This window comes from Acanthaster planci, linkage group LG05, assembly GCF_054643075.1.
Source record: "Acanthaster planci isolate LZ-2023a linkage group LG05, COTS_SCS, whole genome shotgun sequence".
Lineage (NCBI taxonomy): Eukaryota > Metazoa > Echinodermata > Asteroidea > Valvatida > Acanthasteridae > Acanthaster > Acanthaster planci.
The window spans coordinates 11,776,805-11,801,740 of NC_141781.1; the positions used below are offsets into that span (position 1 = coordinate 11,776,805).

Genomic DNA, 24,936 nt, shown 5'->3' on the forward strand with positions numbered 1-24,936 from the left:
GTCACTAAAATTTACACACCACGTTGCTTATGCGCTGACACTTTCCTCAGCTAAAAAAAACGCACTGTCTTATACTACTACTTTAACAGTGCCTTCATAAAAAGATGGTGTCTAGCCCCCCCGCCCCTATTTTACGGAATTGGGTGGCCTGTTTTTCCGGTTCGTATAACTTCATAAGAGTGACATCGATTCATACAACCACCACATAAAGTTACATGAAACTATGGAATCGGAAGTCAACCTGGAAGTGTTCATCAAAGGGAGTTTGTATAATCAGTAGTAGGGTGCGTTCTCGTGTACGATAAAGTCACTTGATGAGCCCGATTACCTTTCACATCAAGACCTGGCTCCGCCACTGAAAAAACAAAACCCATTCGGAACTGTAAAGTGGAGCATAAGTGAAACTTGAAAGTAAATTGTTTCCTAAGATTACTTTGAAGTTTTTCGGTTTGATCATCAAGTCCTTGAATTATTTTTAAACATTGATTCGGGCATACCTCGCCCGGGGTGAAGCGCTATAAACGACCATTTTGTTGCTCTAAAACTAAACGTTATGCCTCTATCAGCTGATTCTGTGTAAAACGACAAAGCTTGAACTTCACATTTTTCCAACTTCCCTTTGCCCCGATTGGCCCCAAGCGGCGCCTTCATCTGGAAAACGCCCCCAAGAGGGGCCAATTAAGGCATGTACGCTGTGTGCAGGGTCAGAGGTGTTTATACTGACATTAGTAAGTGGCACCCGTACTTTGCCAAGTGTGCGTATGTGTTTATAGCAATTTTACCGGCATTGTATTTACAGCGCTGGATATATATATATATAGAATAACGCCAAATCGGGACCCCTGTCAAAACTAAGGTAAGATTCATGCAATCAGAATGAAAGATTGTTTCTCTCACTAAGTATTAGGCCTTGCTAGACGAATGTTTGTAAATTTATGCAGCGCACTGACCACGACTAGGCATAGTGATCATAGCGCTAGCTGCCAGATTCTCGCTGGGCAAGCACGACAAGAATTCACACTGGCGTTTGGTGATGTGGATAAATGCTTTTTATACCTGTACGCACGCCACAGTGCCATTGAGGGGGAAGGATGTCTGTTTATTTTTATAGAGAGTTACACAGAGCAGGGTTCGACGTCTCTTGCCCCTTTTATTGAAGTGAATGCATCCATACTGACTACCGTGTACATGTACACCTGCAGTGAATGCACAGAACGCACAGCACATGGTAATCGGCCCCGCAGCTGTCACAAAGCGAAACACACGCCAGTAAGCCATGCGAAGCCAACGTATTGTGTTGTTTCTATTGAAGGCATCGCCATCATGTTTAAGTTGTGAATTTTATTCATTTGTTTGCATCGACTTTGACTCGATGTCGTGTTCAGGCCTAGTAAACTGCCCACCCATTTTGTGACGTGGTTTCCTATTCTTCGAGGTAAAGTGCGTAGTACTGCTTCTATGATCACAGCAGCTTTTGAGCAACAGAATGAACCGACGAGTAGATTGACTCATCCGATGTTGAGGGGTTGGATGGGGAATACTTTATGTGCATGTACAGTATATTACGGTAGATTCCTCGATAGGAAATGTGCATCTAATTAAAAAAAATGAATCGAATACGATAAGTTTTGCTGGTATAATGTAAGTCGGTACATTGAGCACCGTGTAGTGGTAATCCGCTAAGGGAAAAATGAGCAGAATTTTTCTTTCCACAGCATTTCAATTTCATTATCATTCTTAAGCTTGGAGCTGCGCTTGTATAATCTTCCACCCTACGTGTAATCCAATAAAAGCACTCTTCCCCAATGACTCGGTGAGATGGGCAGCGCATTAAGATATGCTCGAAATGCGACCACGCACTAATTCGAATAACGTTTGCAGACACGAAAATCTTTTTCTCTGCGCTCCCAATCCAAACGCAGTGCTATTGTGAGCTCCAGTACAGGGGAAATTGTGTACACGAGATTAGTTCATGTTTAAATGTCTGCCAAATATGCCCAATTGGTGTTAATGGTGGCTAGTTAAAACAAGTTACAGTTGTTTGGACTGCTCAGCAGGGGGATGAAGTGAAAGACTATTCAAACTTACGTACAGTGTATTGCTTGGTTTTTGTCTAAAGGAGCGCTTTCCATGCACTTTGTCTTCAGGGTTAATACTTTTTGACAAATGGCTTTTATGTAGCTCCCTCATTTTGCCTATCGGCAGCCAACGATTGCAGAAAACCACCCATTGGTTAGTTTTCGATTTTACCTGAAGTTTTTTCAAAATGCACACTTGTCTCATTAAGTTTAAATAGAGGGATTTCACATTAGCGCCGCCTGCGCATATCTGCATCAAAACCGAGGCTCTCTGTGTTGAACTTAGTCGCGCCCGCCTGCGAAATCCACACAGTACATGGAGTATCCGGTTCGTAAAAGTGACGCCACTCCAGGTAGTGAACCACGCCCACTGCACAAGATACACGACCATCGCAGGTATACGTTAGTTGGCGGTCAATTGTCGTTATTTTTTCTTTTAATTTTACGTGTCGAGTCATCCTGAAAGACTCTTCCTCAAAATTTTGCAGCCTGAAAAGTCTGAATTTAACATACCTTTATGTATTTTGTGTCTTAACTCCTTTCTTTCAATCGTCTGATCGTATTAAGAATCGAAGCAGACACATACAGCCTCGTTTTCAACGCGGAAGTGCGCAGATCGACGCTAAAAGCGTCGTATTGGGATCCCTCTATAGGGTTGTATTTTCATTTAGTATGTAATAATGTAATACGTTGAGTTTCACTTGGTGTTTTGATAATTGCATTGCATTTTCAACTCCATGAATTATTCAGCTACTTTTGTACGGAGGTCTGGCCATAGTTTTAACAGCCACTCGTTGTAAAAACACGACTGTGACGTAAAATCTGCAGACCCTATTCCGTCAATCTTTTATTATCGCTCAGAATATAGCGGCCAGTGTACATGTAGAAAGGGTACACGGCGCCGCGGCAGAAGATCATCGAACCCCGACAGGCCCGCCTTCCCCGTCTCTTGTCAGTGGTTCGCTGTCACGGTCTGCACTGGACACCCAACCGGGTCACTCGGAGCCGTCATGCCAGTCTGCGATTCGATACGTAGGCATTTAGCCATTAAAAGTAACTTGGCACGTGGAATTCTCGCTGAGATGGCCGGAACCTTCATACTTGTTGTAAGTAGACGGTAGATGTTTATTAAACTAGGAATGCAAATGCACGACACCAGTGCGCATATATCTATCTTCATTTCCCCCATTTAAAAACCGTGAACAACTAGCCGTGACTGTATGTCGACACGATTTCGTAGCACGTATTGCTTGTTTCATATAGCTGCTCTGTGCTCCACTTTGATGCACTGTGCACATGGTCTTCACAATGTTCCCCGGGCCTTCAGCATCCTTTTTGCAAACAATTTTAAGGATGTAGTCAAGTCCTTATGAATTCTCACACACAAGTCCATCTCAATTACAAGTCACCAACTCTCAAGTCACAAACAGTGGCGCAACGAAGACATTTTCTTTTCTCTGGGGTCAACTTGCCGACTTGTTAAACATGTTTTCCAACCTCGTGTCTTGTAAAATTCACAAAGTGATCCTTGTATTTTCATGCTTCAGGGGAAATACTGACGGTCAACGTATAGGCCTATCTTTTATGTACTAATTGTGGATTCATTTGCCGACCGAAACTCTATTTACCGACTGGAATTAATTATTGGGGGTCGCCGCCCCCACACCCTTGCAATTGGCTACGCCCTTGGTCATAAGCTGTCCGAGTTCAATTTGTGTTACCTCCGATTTTACTTTCAATTTCACGAGTGACGGGGGCGTGTGATTGCCGTCACGAAAACCAGTTATCCCGTAGAGTCTTCCTGTAAACGAAAATCTTGCATAGGTATCCCAGCCTCGTCTCCTCACTGAATGCAGCAGCAAAAATTCCACTCAGTGTTCCACATCACTAATTGCTCTTCTTACGGTGTCACAGTTATTCGTGGATGGCGGATTAGCCCAAGCCGCAGTGAGCGGCTACACATCCGGCACACGTGTCTCCACCGCGCTGACCTCAGGCATGGGCGTGGCATTTGGGATCTACACTGGTGTAGGGGTGTCAGGTGGGTGCACTCTTCGCACGAGTATATATAGGCCGTGGTCGGATGTGACACGGGGACTAACATATAAAAGGCAGACTGACGAACAGAAGACCATCATGTAGTTGTAATCGATACAAAAAGCTGAATTCGAGTGAGCTCAAGATTTTGTTGTTGGCCTAAACATCATAAGAGGCTCCAGCAGTAGCTGTTAGGTGAAAGGTGGAGATGTACACTTTTTTATTCCCATGTATTCGAAGACTGAAGGAGCACAAAAGGACCAAAAAAGTGGTGAAGTCGAATAGAAAGGAAACTGTTGGGTACGTGTCGAGCAAATTCTGTTCAAAATTGTTATTATGTGACTTCACGATTTCACATGTTAATAATAGTGAATGGCGTTAAAATGAACTTCTGAGCTGTAGTTATTTGCAAAAAATTTAAAACCGCCTGTGGTTTTTATTGGTATTTCTGTCACTGGGTCTGCATTGCATTGTCTCATTGAGTGATTATTTAACATATTTTCAAGTGGTGCATAACGTCAGTGTAGTGCTATATACCCATTGGAATGACTTTTTTTTGCAAAGGCAAGTCTTGTACGACATTTTGCCTTCAAGGCAGCATGGGTAAAAAGCCGGTCTAAGTAATCAGAAATAAATGAGGGCACATTAAATATTAGACTGTTAACATTTCAAAGCATGGAAATGTAGTTAAATAGATACTCAGGTTACACATTAAAAGTAAACATAGTAAACATAAGTTGCCGTGATTGATTGGTTCAAGTTCGGTTTTTCCTCAGGTTAGTACATTTTGTATGGGTGGTCCTAAACTGTTATAAATGACTGTAAGCTTGTAAACATTGCAATTCTGAAGGAAAGACATTGCCCTTGATAGACGGCAGTTTGTTCAGCCCCGTTTGCTCGCGATAACTTTTCACACCAGTGTTTTAGTGCGGGCTATTTCTGTCCCCATTAAATATGTAAAAACTTTATAGTATTTCAGGGTATACTAGTGATTATGATTACGATTGAGTCCGAGTCTTTGTAGAAAAAAGTACACCGACAATGGCCATTTATTAGAAAGAACATGTAAGTCTTTTCTTAAATATTTGTATCCTTCTCTAAAACCCGTCATTTTTGTGCTAAAACACACGTGTTCCATCTTAAAGTAACTGACCAACGTCTTCCAAGTATATTTGCCAACTCGGAAAAGATCTCGACTGCACCACTGTTTCGTCCATCTTACTACTCGGCCACTGAGCTCAGGCTCGCTGAGAATCAAATAAAATATTAAAAAATTAACTTGTGTGCAGCTTAACTGGAGTCTTTTCATACAATGGGTTTGCAGGAGGCCACGTGAATCCATCAATTACTGTGGGCCTGGCATCGGTTGGCAAGTTTGCGTGGCGACGGGCCCCACTCTGGATAGCAGCTCAATTCATCGGCGCATTCGTCGCAGCATATGTGGTGTATGGGATATACTACCGTAAGTGTGTGGGGCTTCTTAAGGGTTATATTTCGATATGTAGTGAACAGTAAAGAACATTCAGCCATCGACCTTCTGTAAGTGTGTGGGGCTTCTTAAGGGTTATATTTCGATATGTAGGGAACAGTAAAGAACATTCAGCCATCGACCTTCTGTAAGTGTGTGGGGCTTCTTAAGGGTTATATTTCGATATGTAGTGAACAGTAAAAAACATTCAGCCATCGACCTTCTGTAAGTGTGTGGGGCTTCTTAAGGGTTATATTTCGATATGTAGGGAACAGTAAAGAACATTCAGCCATCGACCTTCTGTAAGTGTGTGGGGCTTCTTAAGGGTTATATTTCGATATGTAGTGAACAGTAAAGAACATTCAGCCATCGACCTTCTGTAAGTGTGTGGGGCTTCTTAAGGGTTATATTTCGATATGTAGTGAACAGTAAAGAACATTCAGCAATCGACATTCTGCAGTGGTGGATCTACAAAGGAAGGCTTGCATGAGAGCTGAAGCCCCACTACCCTCAAGACAATTCCAAATCTACGTCATTAGGCTATACTGTTCACACGGTTGCGACAGCCAATACAGTTGCATGCATCAGGACCAGCCACCGGTGCACCAAACTGTGTTAATTAATTTGAATCCAAGACAGGTACCCGGACATTTGTCGGCTTTTGGGGCAGTTTTACAGAAGTCTTTGAGCATGCTGAATCTTTAACATGGACCCATTCAACGAACCTGTCAAAAAAATCGTGCAACACTTCTGAGATGCAGGCTAGAAAATTTGAAACACCTTAAAAAAAAGTGAATAATGTTGTGGTGTCGAGAAAAGAAGTTGAGAAAGTTGAAAGAAAAACCCTCCAGGCCCCCACTGTATGTCGTGAGCTTGAATCAGTGACTTGCGCAGTCTTTGGTTTGTATCATATGACCATCCAGGGTAAAAGGGTGGAGACTAAGAAAACTCTGAAGACCGTTTGAATCTGATTCCACAGGCACAGACTCTGCAGTGTATAAAAACTGATCTATGAATACAGGCCAACGTTTGGTACTACAGTTTTGCTTTCTACCTTAATTGTCTTGGGTTTTATAGCTGGGCTGGATCATTTTGACAACGGGAACCGGACAGTTTTTGGACCTACTGGGACAGGAGGGATCTTCTGCACCTATCCGCAGCCATACTTTGGGCTCTGGGTAGGTCTCGCTGAACAGGCAAGTGTCACGTTATACTTCGCGTTAACTGGCTCACTTTTTGTTTTAATAAAAAAGAAGGGGGGGAACAGCCTGCGGTGTTTTCGTGAATTTGCTCTTGAACTGTAGAAAGCGGACCCATTGTTTGTAATTGACCGTACTGTTTGTTAACATAAAAATGACCCATTAAAAGTGCTTACACAAATCACGGGGATAGCAGACCTGCCAACCTCGCCCTTCTCCTTCCTGAGGGAGGTCAGGCATCGCCACACTATAGTTCATTCAAAATTTCTGATATATTGTGTGGTAATGCCTGACCTCCTGAAGGAATACGGCATGTTGGCAGGTCTGGGATAGATTTCATTTCTTGTACATGTGAAAAACCTTTCAAAAATAAGACCACGCACGACAACTCATGAACTTACCCAGACGAGGTTTTTCACTGTTTCAAATTTGAACTTTTGAATTGAGCATTGCAAGATGTTAATCATCAATAGATTATTAACACCGGTCTCTTGCTGCACTGCACCCTGATGTTTTTCGACGAGCGAAATGGTAAACCGACTAAAGGGATGGAGCCGTTCTTTGTGGGTCTGTCCGTGGCAGTTATCATTCTGGCATGGGGACACAACGCTGGAGCGCCCATGAATCCAGCCAGGGACTTGGCCGGTCGGTTGCTGTCCTGGCAGGTCGGATATGGAGCTGATGTGTGGCAGTAAGTTTATGTGTTTGTCCTTGGTTTTTAACAACTCCTTGTCATTATTTTTGGCAGTTATTTCAAGTGTGCTGCTATCAGACATGAACGACCATAGGAATATTCCAGAGATCGCTTTCACGGAATTCTCACAGCCGATCGGATGATCTACCGCTGTTAACAAACAAGGCTTGGAGCGGGCCTCGTATTACGGTATTACCTGATTGAGAACGCGTTGAGGTGAGCTTTTGTCCCCAAAATATACTTCACGGCTACAGATTTGGGCAGTTAATATAATAGCCTTTCAAAATTGATCTTTTCCAGCAAGAAAGAACTTAAAAAAGAAACAATAAAGAGAAAATAACCTCTGTGATTTAAACTAACCACATCCACAACATGTTAATCCTTTCCCTTCCCCACAACTGTGCGAAAGCCCGCTCAACCAATCTTCTTGTGTCTACAGTCTCAATTGTGGACAAAGCTGTTGCTTCACTCGGATAATACCGTAATATATTTTGGGTCCGTTCTATATGGGCTATTCTCTGTGAGAAGCCTCGCTTGTTAACATGCAGCGGTGATAGTGTGATCAGGTGCACGGCCGAGGCCCTTCCTCCGCATGCTCAACTTGTTTCCAGTCTCCTGTTGTATGCATACCTTCGTACATCTTTGTTGCACCTCCATTGATGCAGCCCAACTTGTTGTGTTGTTTCTTTGTCAGAACTGTACTTGAGGAAAATAAAATTTCAGCATTGTTCGAGGCCTCGACCTGGAGGCCGATTTTTTAAAGCCTTCGCTTCGCTAAGTAATGACTTGGTCTTAGCCTCGGCACCGTTTTGACTTGAAGAAAGAGTGGAGGCTGGTTCCGGGCCTCCCGTTTTGTTTCAGTTTTCCCAGCTTTTATCTTTCCTCAAACGCGTCCTGCCAACGGTGATATATTAGAGAAACTCACCTTCGATCGTGTAAGGTTATGCTACACATGCATGTGTGTAATACACGTAACTGACTTTGGTCTCGGCCTTGGCCACTCTAGCCTTGAATGGCAGAGACTCGATCAGTCTTGGCCTTGGAGACCTCAGACTCAGCCTTGGAGGTCGTGGACTCGACTCCAACTCTGGTGTTCGGAAGGAGGTTATTAGTTTCCCCGATGTCGGTCAATGAAGTCAGCTGCCTACACTCTAGAGAAAACTCTCAAAGACTGATATACTAGGCCTATTACATGAATTTCATCGTCAGTGGATGTGATATAATAAACATGAAACAGTGACCTAAAGGCCAAAGCTCACTATTACCTGAATTTCATCGCTAATGGAAGTGACGCCATGCATAGCAAACACAAACAGTGACCTTAAAGCCAAAGCTCGCTGTCACCTGAATTTAATCGGGACTGGAGGGTTGACAACAAACACATAAAACACTAAACTCCGTATAAAATGCCAAACCCTACTCTTTCAGGCCTCATGGAATGCACTGGTGGTGGGTGCCAACCTTTGTCCCGCTACTAGGGGGGCTGTGCGGGGCCAACTTTTACTTCTTATTCGTGGAAATGCACCACCCAAAGAATGTCGGCGAAAGTTCTGCCAACGAGGGGACACCTTTAGAAGAGACAGGTGCTTGATAGCTGAAATATCCTGAAAACAGGTACCTAATTAGCAAAATCTTTCAGAAAACACGAGATTCTACAATTATGTAGTCACTTCTCAACGAAGAAAGGAGACCCTCCCCCCCAAAAAGGGATAAACTGATTTGCATCCCGACTCTCAAACGAAGACACTCTATAAGGTAGAAATACTGAAGTTGTATTTAAATATGCCCCTTGGTAGGAAATAACAATGGTGTCTGCTGCTACCTTGTAATGCAATTCAGTAGAAGCTGCATGTATTTAATTTCGTCCTTGAAAGGCTACAGGCGTAAATTATCTATGCATTAGTATACCAAGTTCTTCCAATTTAGAGGTTCATGTTACACAAACACTGACAGCTTAAAGTGATGCAGTAAACTAGCCGCTTGAAGTGATCCTTAGAAAATACTATCACCTAAGGCGAAGCTGAGGGTAAATATAATGTTCCATGGATACAGGCAACCTACACCACAAGATAAGTACATGTAGTCATATTTGTTTTATAAAACGTCTCCCACAGATTCTACTGAATTTAAGTGATAACTGATTAATTTGATCTAAAAACAGATGAAAGGAACATTTTGAATAAGAAATTTGTTGAAAATTTACAGGCACTTTTCCAAACTACCTCTTTACGAAAAGCTTGAATCCAGCTCCGTACAGCTAGCACTTTGGAGGCGCGTATCTAGCGCACACATTTTGCGCATGCCTGTGATATGGTGGTAATGCGCCAAGTTGCACGCGTACAAAACGCCAAAGCCACTGGTTACGCTTGCCCTCGTCATACAGTCCTTCAATTCAAAAGAAATTCTTTTCGATTTAGGTTTCTGGAAATGATACCAATATTTCTAATGACAGGAAATTGTTCTGCTGTTCTCTTGAACACAAACACAAATTGGACTTTTGAATTCACCAATCACTTAATAAAGGCAAAAATTGGGTTTAGTTCGAATGGTTTTGTTTTATTAGATAACTATTAATGTGGCCATCAATTCAACTCTGTAACTTCTTGTACCTCGTCAGGGCTGCAGTTAAATATAATCAACACAGTTAATGCCATTGTGTAAGCAGTATCAAGTGTATTTACAAATTATAATTTATAGTGATGAGAATCGCGCAAAGAAGTGCAATAACTTGCCAATATTTTAACAATTATAGCGATGTATGTGGGATGTATATTTATTCATGAGTGGAGTGTTTATATACATCAAAGTGTTTGGTAATTTCTTGGATAAGACAGCAATTAAGAAAATTAGCACAAAAAAGAGAGGATGAATCAGGAATAGACATCATCAGTAGACAGCATTACCAACAAGGAGTATTGTTATGAACTCAGGTAAATTCTATCGTGCTTGTCTTAGGTGTTCATGCAATACCCTTAATTATAAACGTGCGGGTTTTAGCACATTTATCCTGTTAATGTGTATTTTCCTAAAGAATTCGAGTGCTGCGTGTACATACCTATAGCCTAATGATTGACAACCTTGCTAAATGTAGAATTTAAATGTAAATAAATGTGTGAGCAATATGGGTGACGAATTGACATGTATCCGTTTCTCCAAGTATTCCTCTTTTTTCAGAACTTCCAAGGTCCGGCATGAAGGCTTGGCCCTTCAGTCCTGTTTGAAGGAATAAGGAAGACTGCTGGTTCGGGCCGGTGAATAAGACTTTACCGAAATGCGAGGACAGAATACGATGACAAGTCGTGGGAAGATGAAAATTCCGCTTTGTACAGGTCACAGACCCTTCCATGTTTGGTCAGTGTCCTTGTGTATGCAATACTGCGACGCGCTCTACATAGACCGGATCTAATGTGGAAACGTGCCAGCCTTTAAAATAATACTAAGCCGATGAGCTTTCATTTTGTTGATCATAAAGAAACCTCTCTGGCCTTTTTTTTGGTTTCACAGCGTAAGTTAGGTATTAATAAAGTTTCATCGAGTGATATTATCAAACGAGGAGGAAGCTTGAGAAACCGCGGGAGACTCCAACTCCAGCTTGTTCAATCATGTGATTTTCTTCCTCGGATATTTAAACTTATCTGACAATAAAATTAAGAGGACCAAACAACTGAAATATATCCAAAACAAGTAACATTAAAATCTTAGGGGTGACTTTTTTAGACTTTCAAATTTAAAAGTAGGTTAGGTTCTGGATTTGGGGAGTCTCGAATTCACAGAGTGGTCATTTAAGAGTGGTTGACAATTTTATTTTGAAAGTGGCATTTTTTCACGCCTAACGAAAAGAAAAAGGTTGCCGTGCTTCTTCAAGGGAATCCTCAGGAATTACCAATTGCATCGAAAAATAAAAAAGATGAAAGCTGTGGTACTGTGCCATAAATTGAAATCAATGAATGATTACCTTGAAATGTAATCTTACCTCTCTTCAAAATGATACCACATTCAAGACAAAACCGGTTTGAGGTGGAACTGGTTACAGAGTCATCCCTGTATTAATTGAATGCAATCTTGTCTCAAGTTGTCTCAAAAACCATCACAGGGAACTACATGTACGTGCATGCAAGTTTTGACGGCGTTAAAACTGAAGAACTCCAACGCGTATCGTGAGTGGGTATCACAGCCAAGACATAGTTTCATAGTGCAGTACCAACAACTCAGACACGCCAAAAACTTATCCACAATATCATGGAAGACCAAATATCAAAATAGTCCCATTACATAGTTTACATTACATTACATAGTTTGTCAGTCTTTACAGCAATTTCTTTGTATGCCTTTAGAAAATGTACTGTTGCCGTCGCCCTCTTTGTCGACTCCCTTTGGGTCTAGTAATCCCAGAAGATGGCGCACTGTTTCTCGGCTTTGTTTTTCATTGTTTTCATTCCTGAAAACACAAGGTTCCTGTCATAACAAGGTAATATGCAAAGTCAAAAGGACCTTTTATCAACGAGGTCCGACTGTATTAACATGACACATGACCAGTCCACAACAATTAAATGACTTTATCCAAGCCCCGGTATTACAAACAAGATACAGACGCACAAGTATGACATTCATTTTAGATATAGGTGAATTGAACACCAATTTTCATCAACTATTTCTTGTCTCATCTTAAAATATCAGCTTCAAAGTTCTGCCAGGTTCCTGGGCAACATCCTGGCTAATCAAAATCTCAAACCTGGACCCTTGTTATGAGATGAGTCAGCTTTTCTACCACCAGTCTCTCTTGGCTGAGTTTCCTCATCACTTAGAGTCGCCTGTCCTCATTTTCGGAAGTCCTATCCCACAAGCCTCTCAAGTCTTATCCCAAACACAGAGAGTGACTCCAGCCACCACAAGTGCCATTCCAACGTAGGTTTCTGCAAAGAAACCACTGAGAATTTGTTCACGTCTGTCTGATTAATTCCATTTACCATCATCCTCATCCTCGTCATCACCCTTATCATTTTCCTGTCCAGTACATAAACCCCATCCGGAGAGTATGCGTCCGCATTAATGCAGACAAACAAATGCAGATGCTACTCAAGGCCTGGTGTCCACTGTTCCAATACTTCAACAATTCGGCCCTACTTTAGGGAAACACAAACACATCACTTTTTCTAAATCTTAATCTAAAGTAGTAAAATTAGAAAACGCACAACAGAGCTCATTCAAGAGCCAGGTTGCTTCAAACCAGCAGTCTTGTTATTACCTTTCCCATCAATATCTTCACCCAGCATCTTTCCCGTTAGCGTGGTGAAGATGAATGTTAGTGCATTGGTGATAGGTACAGCTAATGAAAGCTCTGAATATATAAACAAACAAAAATACATGTAAAACATTTCACTCACTGAGGGAATCCTGAGGCAAAATGCAGGAAAAAAGGCTTTACTGGTGTGTAACCATTATAGTTCAGGGCCTTTAAGTGGAGCAGCTCTTTCTCAAGAATTTACCAATACGGGCAATTCATATTAGTGTGCCTCCAAGAGTTTGCGATGCGTTGGCCAATCACAATGCACAAAATCTGTCGACCTTTTCCAAAAGCGAACTGGGTTGAGAGATTTCACACATTGTGATTGGTCAACACGTTGCAAACTCTTGGAGGCGCACTATTGTGAAATGCCCATATTGGGACATTATGGTCAACTGGTTGATGGTAACCGAAAAGGTATACATATATATATATAAACCTATCAAAGTCTTTGATCCAACAATGTCCATGATTGGCTGATGGATAAGCCAAAACCAACTGCTTGAATTTAGCTCTACCTCCATTTTGTGATCATAGGAAATTTCATTTCAATTATAAGACAAACAAGTGTTACCGTTTCTGCAATGTAGTTGATGTAAACTGACCGAAAATGATATTTTCTAACTGGAATTAAACTGTAATTGTTATGGGTAACTAGAAAGCCGATGGGGGCAGGTACTTGATTTGGAGTTTAACCACCCCCCTCAAAAAATTTTTTACCAACCTGCTGAAGCTAGCGTTAGATAGAAAAGAACTGATCCACTTTGATTTACAAGGAATGGCAGGATGTACTGAAATAAAGACAACACAACAGAATTTTAAAATGAAGCTGGAAATTAAGAAAAGTGTGTCCGTGCCAGAGCCACATTTTGTACATTGCTATCCAACTATTGCCAAAATAATGATTACTCTTCTCTTTCTCATGCAATTTGAAGCAGAATACCTGAAAAGTGGCCTAACACCCCTTTGAAAAGTTGCATTGAATCCATCCTGTTAAAGTGAGGGCAATGACGGGTTGCACCAACACTACAGACGCTACTAAAACTATCACTAATGCATCTGAAAAAGATAGTAATGGTTGATTTGATGCAGTTTGAAGTACATGTAATTGCTTTCACCTTCCAGTTCAAAATCAGAAACTTCAGCTCTGCCAAAAACTGTGCCACCCTGCCGCCCCTCTGGACTCGCTGGATGCCCTCCCCGCCTCTCTTCATGAGCGGATTGGTTGCTCCCCAGAGGAGCGCAACCATGATCAGCGACAGGGACTGCCATAGTACGCTTATATCGGCCATGTTACGGGGAATCTCTGTGACATGAATAGCCAAGTGATTTAAAATGCCAGAATCATGTCATCAGGCTAGGACATGGCTGTAGACATATGGGGTGGGAGGAGGCAGAGAGGATCTTGGAATACCTCCTAACAAGTATGGGGGGGGGAATTAAGCTTTTGAGAAGAGTGCACCTTTCACACTTACTAGGCTGTATGAAAGAACATCAAATCCTGACTCTGACTGACTAGTAATATCAACTCAATTCTGGAAGTAATACTAGACAGACTGGACATCACTTATCACTTATCTTGCTCAGCCGTGACCAATATATATAGGCCTATAGTACAAGCCATCTAATATGACCCAAGACATCAAATTTAACAGTGAAAATATTAAAGTCTTCACCATGTTCACTAAGGAAACATTTTTTTTTCAGACCAGTCCATAGTAATACTGGGGTTTGTGCAAGTGGTATTAGGCCTACATGTATATGGAATCTTTTCGAAATAATGAATTCCATATAACGAGCAATTACATGTACAGCTAGCTAAGGCCTCAGTTTACTTTCCCGTACATGCCAGGAACAGCCCTAGCTTAAAAAGCATTGCTTTTTCATCCAATCAATGCTTGCAAATTTGGACAATGCTTGACAAGAGTCATGAATGGAAATGTTGGACTGAGGTGGTTCTGATCATGTCCTGATGGTACGGTATTAAATTTAGGCCTACCACAACAGTGGAAATTACCTGCATGTATGTACCTTAGTTGTGTAAGTATCTCAGGCACCGCTGCGCAATTTTCATACTTGTTTCCTTCTGGGTTCCTGGGCTCGAATTAGGAAAAACTTTCATATACGGTACTCCTTAGCGCACAACATGACAATCTATGCGCACGTACCATCAGGGACCTGCGCAAATAAACGTAAACATGTACAGCGGAAAGGTGACTCATGAGGGCGGTCTCTGTGCCAACACGCGTACCAGGTACCCTGGCAAGATGGCAGCCTCCATGTTGAGACGCACATCTTCTCTCATCAAAGCTTCCCGAAATTTGCTCGCTAGCTGCTCCGTAGTGCATGCTAAATACAGTTCTGGCTTGCTCGTGAACAGTGGCAAGTATCCCTTTTTGCAGGAGCTTGGAATTGAAGAGGAAAACGCTGGAGCATTCACTGGAAAATGGGGAGGCAAAGGGGAGGTCAGTCATTCATTGTCAGTGTGCCTATAGCGGCGTAAAGAATGTGTTTCTGTTGTTAGGCCCACATCGGACCCCCCAGTTCTTGGGGTATATTAAACTTAGTAACTGTTGTGTGTAACATGTTAATGTTAGTAATGTTACTGTCGTGCCTGTACGTTAGCATGGTTAGGTTGAGTCCGAGTAACTTGGTTAACAGTGTCAGTTGTTGGACCCTACAAATTGCCTTTTTTAAACATTTGGACATGGTCGAGCGATAGACTACTATTATTAGCAGGGTCCAAGTACCTTGCATAGGCTATTGTTTCCATTAATTCATTTCAATCAAAATAGCTCATACCCCTACAGCCCTAGTAAAAATCCTCCGAATTCACATTGCACACTTCACGTGCGTGCGTGCATCACAGAGTATTTGCATCACACTACATCATGTTTGTATTTGACCCTGTATTTTTGTCATTTTCCCACAGCTCATCACATCTTATAGCCCCATAAATGGAGAGCCTATTGCAACTGTCAGACAGGTCAGTCATTTGTTTTATTCTGGAACATAGATTTGAAGAGCTTTGGCACTCATCTTTGTTCTTCACGAAGGGGCTTCCAACTGAGGTAGTACAGAGTACATGGACTTGTGTACACTGTACATGTCTGATACACTCTCAAAGTTGAGATGTGTGTACATTTCACCATTTGCAGACACAGTCTTGGCCAAACAACATTAAATGCACTATTTTGTTTTCACGTGGTTACTGTACCACCTTTGTAATATCTCCTGTTAATTGAGCAATACGGTCATCCTGTCCATCTATCTTTATGTCCTCTAGTATTATAGATCAGACTACACTGTACAATTCTCATGCTGCTCTGCACGTACGCTGCACATGTACGTGTACAACCAAAACCTGCATTCGTGATCATCTACAATTCAAAATCTCAGAATGTATTAATATTTTGTTGGTGCTAGTCATTCCTTGGTTTTGCATTTGGATGTCTTTCACCGGACATCTCTCTCTTTGTACCCAGGCCAGCCTGGAGGAATATGACGAAAGCGTCAAGAATGCCAAAGAAGCCTGGGATGTATGGGCAGATGTGAGTATATATACATACAGGTATATATGTATCTCGTGGGAAATCCATTGTATTTGTAATTTTTTGCTCGTTCAGATTGGGTCAGGGTAATTTATCAGTTCATCAGTTCCTTTTGGCAGGTATTCCTTAGCTTATACAGTGTTCATCTGGTATAGTTAGTTTGATACACGCTAGCCATGTGGGACGGGATAGGATGCAAGCTGAGAGCATACGCGTAGGTCATAGGGTTTCAGTTTGGAATGTTAGAAGTCTGATGACTCAAAGCAGCGCTGAGTTTTTGGTTTCTTTTTAACAATTGACAAAAATATTCTTTATTCAAACATGGATAAGTAGAAAGTACTTAAAAAACATTATTTTTTTTTTTTAAGGTGCCAGCGCCCATGCGTGGTGAAATTGTGCGTCAGATTGGAGATGCTCTTCGGGTGAAGAAAAATGCAATTGGGCAGTTGGTAAGTGAAAACTCAGTTGGACTTCCAACTGTAGTCTGACGAAATGCTTCAACGTGGACTGGTACTGCGGTACAATTGTGACCCGTCACGACGAAATGAGCGGAAAGTCGCATTCTGCTCTTTCCTATTTTGAAGGTCCAAAATCATATTGAAGTGGAGCTTAATTTGGGGATTTTGTAATATTTGGAAAGACTAACCAGTCTCCTGTTTAATTCCAAATATTTCGCAGGATCGTAGAGTTAAACATGTCATTTTCACAGCAGTTTTGACAAAACATTATGCATGCCTGGTCTGAAATGTTGTCGGGAACAAAGACGCACAGCTGCCAGAATAATGTCATATTGTCACCTTATACTTCTACCCTAAGTGTTCCAGGTACATGCCATTTGGAGAGCTCTTTTTCTGCTGATCTCAAAAATACCAATATCTCAATTTTTGAAAATTCCGACTCTCAGCTCATTTTGCTGGTGACAGGTCACAATTACGAATAACATAGGAAAACAAGCTAATCCAGGTTAATTGAAAATGTAAGGTTACAGTGGAACACTTAGGTCCATGGCCCCCTATGCCCCTTTGTATTCCTGTATTTTACTGAACTAAGATCCGCCACTGAGGAATTTCAGGAAGAGAAACTGTGAGATAATCATTCTTGCTGGTCAAGGGGAGGGTGGGGATCGGTTGAGTGCAGCGCTCCGGTCTTTTTACCGTCAGTCCACTGATGTCATTTTTCTTTTGCTGTATTTGTGTGAGTCAAGAAAGGGTCATCTTTCTGATATCAGTCTTTGTTTGCCATGTTTGCTGGCAGTCCCTTTACTATCATCCAATAGTCTTATCCTCCTGTGTGGGAATATGCCTATTGATTAAGTTATGTGTTTTTAAATTACTAATTGCTTAAAATCTAACCTGAGACTAATCTAAGACTTTTAAGACTTATACAAGTTAGAGTTTAAGCTATAATAATTTTAAAATTGTCATCATTGTAGATTTTGTTTCCTGTTCGTAGTCTTATTGCTTTCACACTAGGACAAGAATTTCATGTCTGTTTTCAACCTACTTTAACTATTAATCAACAATTGAGATTACTGAAAAATCAACTTACGGATCATTTTACACGTGAACTGTCTCATTGGCTGTGGGAAACTGTGAGAACGAGTCTATCAAAGGCTTTTGTTCTGTTGCAGTTGTCGCTGGAGGTGGGCAAGATCGTAGCTGAAGGTGGCGGGGAGATTCAAGAATTTATTGACATCTGCGACTTTGCGGTCGGCCTGTCCAGGATGTTTGCCGGCAGAGTTCTCCCCTCAGAACGTAAGTTTCAAACATTGAAATACGTACAAATGCATGTTTAAAAGAGTATAAATAAATAAAAATAAAAAGCAAAAAAGGATAGAAATTCACTTTTAAGTTCACCACTTTTAAGTTCACCAATTTTAAGTTCACCACTTTTAAGTTCACCACTTTTAAGTTCACCACTTTTAAGTTTGTGACTTCTTGAGAGTTTGTTCTAGAGTTTTCAGGACTCGGGAATAAACTTTAGGATTCAGCGAACTGATGCCTGGTGGGACTTGATCCCACGACCTTTCGATTTGGCAGTCAATCTACTGGGCTATCCAGCCCCGTGTCGGTGGTCTCCCACCTTAGTGTGTTCAGTGGTGCTTGTAAGAAGCCGCAAATCATTGAGTTAACTCATTGTGTTGCCCACATCAACTGCTTGTGGGATAATTGAAGTTTTATGTGTTGTTTTGTTCAACCTGGGTTATTTGAGCTTTGAATGACGAACACTGTTCTACTCGTGGCTTCATGTGAGGGGAGACACTGGAGTTTTGGATTTAGGAAATGGGTCAAAGAGAGAAAACAGAAAACAACACGGACAGTGACATTGGGTAGACAGTACTTTTGAGAATAGAATCCAAAGGCCAATCAGTGTATGGTTCCCTGTGCAGGATTAGAAAACGAGACAAAGTTGGGTAGAAAGAACAGTGTGGTACTCCATCGATCTCCTTTGGAAAGTTGGGAGCCAGATTATTCCACAGTGCATAAATATTTTATGAAATGGAGGTGACGATAAGACCCGAGAGTGTAATCAGGGCAGTGTGACATTTTTTGGGGCCTTACAGGACCTGGCCACGCTCTTCTCGAGCAGTGGAATCCTCGTGGACACACTGGGGTCATCACGGCCTTCAACTTCCCCACTGCAGTGTTTGGTTGGAATGCTGGCATTACCATGGTCTGTGGGAACACTTGCCTCTGGTAAAATGGAGTTTTTTTGCTCTAATTTCAGTTTAGTTGGAATGTGAACAAGTATGTAACCAGTGTAATGGGTCTATGAGTGATTACATAATGCGAACCTTGAAAAAAAGGGGAAAATGGAATTGAAGATAATAAACAACTTTATGCTAACATCCTTTAACCCCTCTGCGCTGGGAAGCGGTAATAGCCGCTGTAAAAATTGAGATCCCTCAGCCCGCTTTTCAGCTATTATTCTCGGCCCACGCTCGAGCGAACACGGTGAAAGAAAGCATACCCTGGCTCTTGTATATATGGTGATTGGCCTTTGTGTGTATCTCATGTGCCAAATTGCAATTTCTATCTCCTTTGTTTAGGAAGCCAGCCCCTTCGACCCCATTGTGTGGCATTGCCGTTACAAAGTAAGCCTTCCGAGTATCTAGGGGTCAACTTGTGTCGTAAGAAAGGTTTTGAGCTTGAAACCTTTGAGCTTATAAACAACACAGTTTAACAAGTCTCCGAGCATAATAATCACTGACACAAGTTAGCTTTGATTGTCAAATATTGTAGAATTGTATTGTATTGTATTGAATTGTATTGTATTGTAGAGACCAGACTCGCAGCTCAGTCCATAAGTCCTCATGAGGTAGTCTCAAGTCCTAAGTTACTCCAATTGGTTGTGACAATTATATTCCGTAGCCTTTTATGCATGGTTTAGCTGGAAGATGAGCATTGCTCTACAAGAAGCTCTAAATATTATATACAAAGTGCCCTAATTTTCTCTTTGGTGTTGACTTGTGTGCATGCTGTTTGCCACATCTCAGATTGCTAAATCAAAATGATGTTTGCCGTTCCAAAGTCGATCAATACGGGCGATGCACAGTAGCGTGCCGCCAAGAGATTGCAAGGCATTGGCCAATCACAGTGCGCGAAATCTGTCGACCCTTTCCAAACCCGCATTGGGTCGACAGATTTCATGCATTATGATTGGCCAGTGCGTTGCAAACTCTTGGAGGCGTACTATTGTGAAACACCCGTATTAGCATTGGATGTCGTCTCCCCTAAAGGTGCAGTTTGAATCTAGACTGTGTTGTGAAACTGACTTTGTTTATTGACAGTCAGTCCTATGTACATGTACCGGTTAAGGAGAACAACCTACCCCATCTGTTTAAATTAATATTACTGTCAACTGTGACAAAAGCATTCCTTAGCCTCTGATGTGTGGTTTGCCGAAGCGAGCTTTGTTCTAAAGGTCAGAGGATGGCATTCCACCCTGTCTGACGATATTGATATAACTTGTTTTGATTTTCATTGCAGAGTTATTCAGTCTGTTTTTGCTGCCAACAAGATGCCGCCGGCTATCATGACCCTGTTGTGTGGTGGAGCTGATCTCGGGTATTTGGACTTCTTTTTTCAGAACAATTCCTTTTGTGTGGAGCATTTTCCAATTACCTGGGTTTAGCCCTCATGACATTGGGTTCTCCTAAGCCAGTTCGGTATTTCAACTGTGCATGCTCTGACGTTTGTTAGTTTCTCTCAGGATAAATAAGTCACCATAAGCATGCACAATGGCAGAGGACCAACAAAATCATATGCAGAGATTTGGTCTTGAAGTGCAATGGGTGGGTCGTACGCATCTATCAAAGTTTGCATGAACGGACATTTCCATCTCGTTTTTAATAAGTTAAAGAATTGGAGTACTGAAGAATTCATTTGCCACACACCCTATAGACTTGTACGTGTTCATGTGCTCCATTTTACCATGAAGTCAAAATCCTGAAATCTCGTGGAAATGGAATACCGAACTGACAAGTTGATGTCTTGGAATATCGAATCAGGTTTAAAAGCTGTGCAAGCCATCAAAGAGCACGCTCCTGGAGGTTATTGAAGCAACTATTGATAATGACCTTCAATATATTTTCATGGTATGCTGTACAATATTGTGTGAGATTGACATTTGTGGACCGTTACCACAGAGCTATATTAACTTACTAGAGTGCGAGCTCCTCATGCCCTGCACGAAGACTGGTTGCCTCTTAGGCACAGACATTTTGAACTCGGGTGCATATTTCTAGAACTTGATAAAGTAAGATGAAATGAAAGTAGAACAAACACAAAAAACATACAGTCCATTTTCTGTCATTTGATTTATTATCTGCAATGCGTCTAGACACGCATTTGCTTTCAAGCAGGTCTCACATTGCACAGCAAGTTAGCGCTCTAGATATTGTTAAATATAGCTCTGTGACTGCAACTTGAATTGGTTAACTGTGATGAATGAAGTATTGAACCAAAATCAAATTTACTGCCTGCGTACCAGAAAAGTATGTGAAAATTGAATTCCTTTATTAGTAAATGCACCCAGAACAGTTCGATCAAGGAGCAGTGCCAGACCAGTTGATGCGTCAATTAACTTTTGACATAGCAGAGGAAGGTGGTTTCTAAACTATTATTTTTCTGTGATCCGTATGTTCGTTACTTCCTCAAAACAGAGAAGCCATTGCCCGTGATGAGAGGGTACCGATTGTGTCCTTCACTGGTAGCACACCTGTAAGTTGAAATTGAAAAAAGAAGAAAAAGGCTCTGTTGACCATCCCATGCTTTGGTAGCCATATCTACATTTCTCTATGCGTCTTGATGTAATGGTGGTAGCATGGACTTGGACTGAAAACAAGGAAGCCTCCTTGCATTGCAAGTAATATGCGGAGCTGGGAGCAGAGGGTCTTTATTAAGAAAACAACTGGGGTGTCCCTGTCACATGAACACTTCAAAATGACCAGGCGGGATTTATGGTGTCTTTGCTCCGCCGGCTGAGATAGCAACTACATGTATGTACCGTTAATTATGGGAGGGCCAAGATGTGTACATCATGTGGACTGAGAGCATTCATGTGATTCGGAGACATGTGACAAGTTTCAGCTGAATGTACACAAAATAGAAGAGGAAGGCTGTTGAGAGCCAATGATCGCACCAACCTTTGTATAACATATAATTAGTTGGCCATAAATTTGAAGAAATTTTTCGATCTGATCCTATGTCCTTATTTCAACACTTGTAAATTTCTGAGTGGTACTGTTTTTTTTTTTTAATGCACACAATATTTTGAATTCTACTTTCGGCATTATTACTGTGAAAAACAAGTGAAGCTTTTCCTCCTGAATTGGAATTGTCCATAGTTCAACAAGAACATGCCTCCCTGCCTGAAATTTAACAACACAAGGACTTACCTCAGCTGATGATTCTCAAGTTGTTAAAAGGGTCCGCTTTGTAGCTGGAAGTACTTTTAAATGCATCAAAAAATCCGTTTTTGAAACGGAAGTCGTAATTCGGATCTGTCTTTGCTTTGAAGGTAGGGCAGAAAATTGGAACAATTGTGCAGGAGAGATTTGGCCGCTGCATCTTGGAGCTTGGAGGTAACAACGCCATCATAGGTAATTGCAGGAGTCCTAGTGTATGGAGAGTCTTCTTGTAACTGACTCTGGAGTATGTTAGTCACTACAGTACTCACTGCAGTTTTGTAATCAAGATTATCACAAGACCAGACGCGGGACCAGTCACAAGTAACAGAGTTTGATTTGAAATGCTTGTGAATCTGATTTTGCACTGGTTGGTCTTCTGTAGGACTAGTCGCAGGGTCTTGCGATGGTCTAATTTAAGAGGTCCCAACTGCAGCACCAGCTTACTGAGGGCCTTGATAAAGCAAACTTGTCCTACCACCAATCCTCCTGTGCCTATGGCAACAAGCGTCATCCCTACGAGGGGGAGGGGGAAATCCACCCCTGTGGCCATGAAATTTCAATGATCATAACAAAACCATTTGTAAATTGAGTTGAATTTAACATTTATACTGGTTAAAGGGGTGTCTTTCCTTGTTTGCCAAGTTTTCCCCTCCAGCTATGAGATAGTCCAACTTAACCCCAGCTCTTTAAGGGTTAATGTAGCGGTGTACACGTTTATGAGTACCAGTGTGCAAAATTGTACCAAAGAAGGGATCCTACAGGTAGTTGAAGTGTTGCAAATGCAAGTAGGAGTTGAATTCCTTTTAGGTGTCATTGAGTAACTTTGGAAGGTTTTTAGTTGGGTCTAAATGCAGGACAGAGTGTTTGAGTATGTACAAGTACTATAACACAGAGGTTGTGGTTCAGTACATTTTGATCTCTGCAAATATTGAAGTTCAGCACTATACAAATTATAAACTGCAGGTTGCTAGGGTGCAAGCACTAATGACTGGGCGTAGAAAAAATACCTGATTATGATTGCAAAATGAAGCATGTTTACTGTAGCCTTTAAAATTTTAATAGAGCGGTTTGACTAGCACGAGTGTGAATTGGAATACACTGTAATACTCAGCCGCAGACAATTTGATGATTGAATCCATCTCAAGGATGTTATGTAAGTTTAACTGAAATTTTGATCGTACACGAGTGTAAATGCAGAAAAGTTCTCAACAACAGACAATTTGATGATTGCATTCTGTCACAGTGTTGTAAGCCCATATTTTTCCCCTTAAAACTCACTTGTTTGCAAAAATTGTGGTAGTCTGCATCACGTCCAATGTCCATGTTCTCCAGCTTTATTTCCAGCTAAGTAGTACAATATTTGGCAATTTTTTGCATTTGAAAAGTACTCTTATACAACATCAGGGCAGCCAATTGCATACTTGGAAGTTTGGCTCCACATAATTGTTGATGCTTACACATTCTCTCATTTGTTCTGCGTAGTACTCGAAGATGCTGACCTCAACCTGGTTATTCCTGCCACCCTCTTTGCTAGCGTGGGCACCCAGGGGCAGCGTTGCACCACCACGCGCCGATTGGTAAGATGCGTTACTGTTGTCTGAACCACAGGCAGTACTGTAGATTGTTGGTTGAAACTCTTTCTCTGGGATGAAAATAAAGTGTGCACCCTGTGTCAAAATATCTCCCACGTGGCGATGTGCAGGTATGGGGTGTCTTGAGAGACAGTCAAATACATGTACATGTACGATTGGCATTTAGGCTGAGTCGGTGCAAATCATTGAATAGTTGAATAATTGACCTTTTAATCGATTGAATATTTGAATATGCAACTATCCCAAATCCTAACAAAAGCTGAAACATTACTGACACAAAACTCAGGAAAGGGACAAGTCACTTTAGTAGTGTTTCTCCTAAATTTTTTTCAATAAATATGTGCAAGTGTTTCAACACCAAAAAATATTCCTTACTTGTGAATAGGCATGCAGGCCGTTGCTTGAATGAAACAGTAGAGCACTTTATGTTCTTACAAAGTCATCATTCCCTTTTGCAGTAAAAATAGTTTAAACGAAATTCACCTGTCAATTTGAACATCAAAATGGATAGTGATGTTGATGGAGGTCACTCTTTATTCCCAGTTCAGTTGAAGCCTTCGCAACTGATACACTCGATGAAGAAGTGATTGTGGAGTTCTCAAGGCACGGCAAAATTATCCTGCTAACGTGAGGGCTACTTACTGGCCTTCTGTACTGTGTTTTTTACCATGTACGCGTTTGTAAGGTGGCCTTCATGTACATGTACCTTGTTGAGATTCAAGATGGGGGTGCATGCCCTTGACTGGAATTCCAAATGACATTTCTTGTTGGGGATTCATTCCCTTTTGAGTTCCAACATCTCAAAAAGTAAAGCAGACAAACCTGAAGGTACTGTGAGTTTTTGGCCTCCCTGTTGGACGTATTCATCAAGTTAAGGGGAGAGGCCTCATAGCCATTTTGTAGCAGTGCTGTTCAAAGTGGAAAGTTTTGGACAATTGGTGGGGATTTTCGTAGCTGCTACGTTTCTGACGTTCATTTCGCTGCTTGTGAAAAAAGGGGGATTTGACTACACCGTACAGAAGGGGGCAAGTGTGTGGGTGTATGACACTAATACTTAATGGGTTAGCTGCCTCACACGCCATGAAATGCCAAGGTAGCATCAGCCAATCCACTGATAAGAAC

General features: G+C 41.6%; 3 protein-coding genes across 6 annotated transcripts in view; 2 read left to right on the plus strand and 1 right to left on the minus strand.

Annotated features, from left to right (window-relative positions):
• The first annotated feature begins 692 nt into the window (after positions 1 to 692).
• LOC110981191 (aquaporin-9-like) lies at positions 693 to 10,600 on the plus strand. Of its 2 annotated transcripts, none has more exons than XM_022238548.2 (7): positions 693 to 856; positions 2,940 to 3,184; positions 3,993 to 4,119; positions 5,440 to 5,577; positions 6,661 to 6,779; positions 7,256 to 7,473; positions 8,905 to 10,600. In XM_022238548.2, exons 2-7 carry the CDS (start codon positions 3,089 to 3,091, stop codon positions 9,065 to 9,067), a joined length of 861 nt encoding a protein of 286 aa, XP_022094240.1. In that variant the 5' UTR covers positions 693 to 856; positions 2,940 to 3,088; the 3' UTR covers positions 9,068 to 10,600. The 2 variants fall into 2 exon arrangements, with proteins under 2 accessions (XP_022094240.1, XP_086992650.1); XM_087136524.1 differs by lacking the exon at positions 693 to 856 and adding an exon at positions 2,329 to 2,474.
• Positions 10,007 to 14,942, minus strand: LOC110981196 (transmembrane protein 234-like). Of its 3 annotated transcripts, none has more exons than XM_022238562.2 (5): positions 14,792 to 14,942; positions 13,879 to 14,066; positions 13,485 to 13,551; positions 12,722 to 12,814; positions 10,007 to 12,389 (listed from the first exon to the last, which is right to left on the minus strand). In XM_022238562.2, the coding sequence occupies exons 2-5, from the start codon at positions 14,050 to 14,052 to the stop codon at positions 12,325 to 12,327; spliced, it is 399 nt and encodes a 132-aa protein (XP_022094254.1). In that variant the 5' UTR covers positions 14,053 to 14,066; positions 14,792 to 14,942; the 3' UTR covers positions 10,007 to 12,324. The 3 variants fall into 3 exon arrangements, with proteins under 3 accessions (XP_022094254.1, XP_022094262.1, XP_086992651.1); XM_022238570.2 differs by having other exon boundaries at positions 14,782 to 14,942; XM_087136525.1 differs by having other exon boundaries at positions 14,778 to 14,942.
• Positions 14,943 to 14,999: 57 nt separating this feature from the next.
• aldh7a1 (aldehyde dehydrogenase 7 family member A1) overlaps positions 15,000 to 24,936 on the plus strand; it is a 58,800-nt gene continuing 48,863 nt past the window's right edge. Inside the window, exons 1-11 of the mRNA XM_022238536.2 lie at positions 15,000 to 15,225; positions 15,693 to 15,746; positions 16,246 to 16,311; positions 16,680 to 16,760; positions 17,942 to 18,065; positions 18,875 to 19,007; positions 19,361 to 19,405; positions 20,301 to 20,378; positions 21,476 to 21,533; positions 22,333 to 22,414; positions 23,705 to 23,799. Coding sequence (XP_022094228.2) covers positions 15,028 to 15,225; positions 15,693 to 15,746; positions 16,246 to 16,311; positions 16,680 to 16,760; positions 17,942 to 18,065; positions 18,875 to 19,007; positions 19,361 to 19,405; positions 20,301 to 20,378; positions 21,476 to 21,533; positions 22,333 to 22,414; positions 23,705 to 23,799 — 1,014 coding nt within the window. The 5' untranslated portion in view covers positions 15,000 to 15,027. The remainder of the gene's footprint in view (positions 15,226 to 15,692; positions 15,747 to 16,245; positions 16,312 to 16,679; positions 16,761 to 17,941; positions 18,066 to 18,874; positions 19,008 to 19,360; positions 19,406 to 20,300; positions 20,379 to 21,475; positions 21,534 to 22,332; positions 22,415 to 23,704; positions 23,800 to 24,936) is intronic.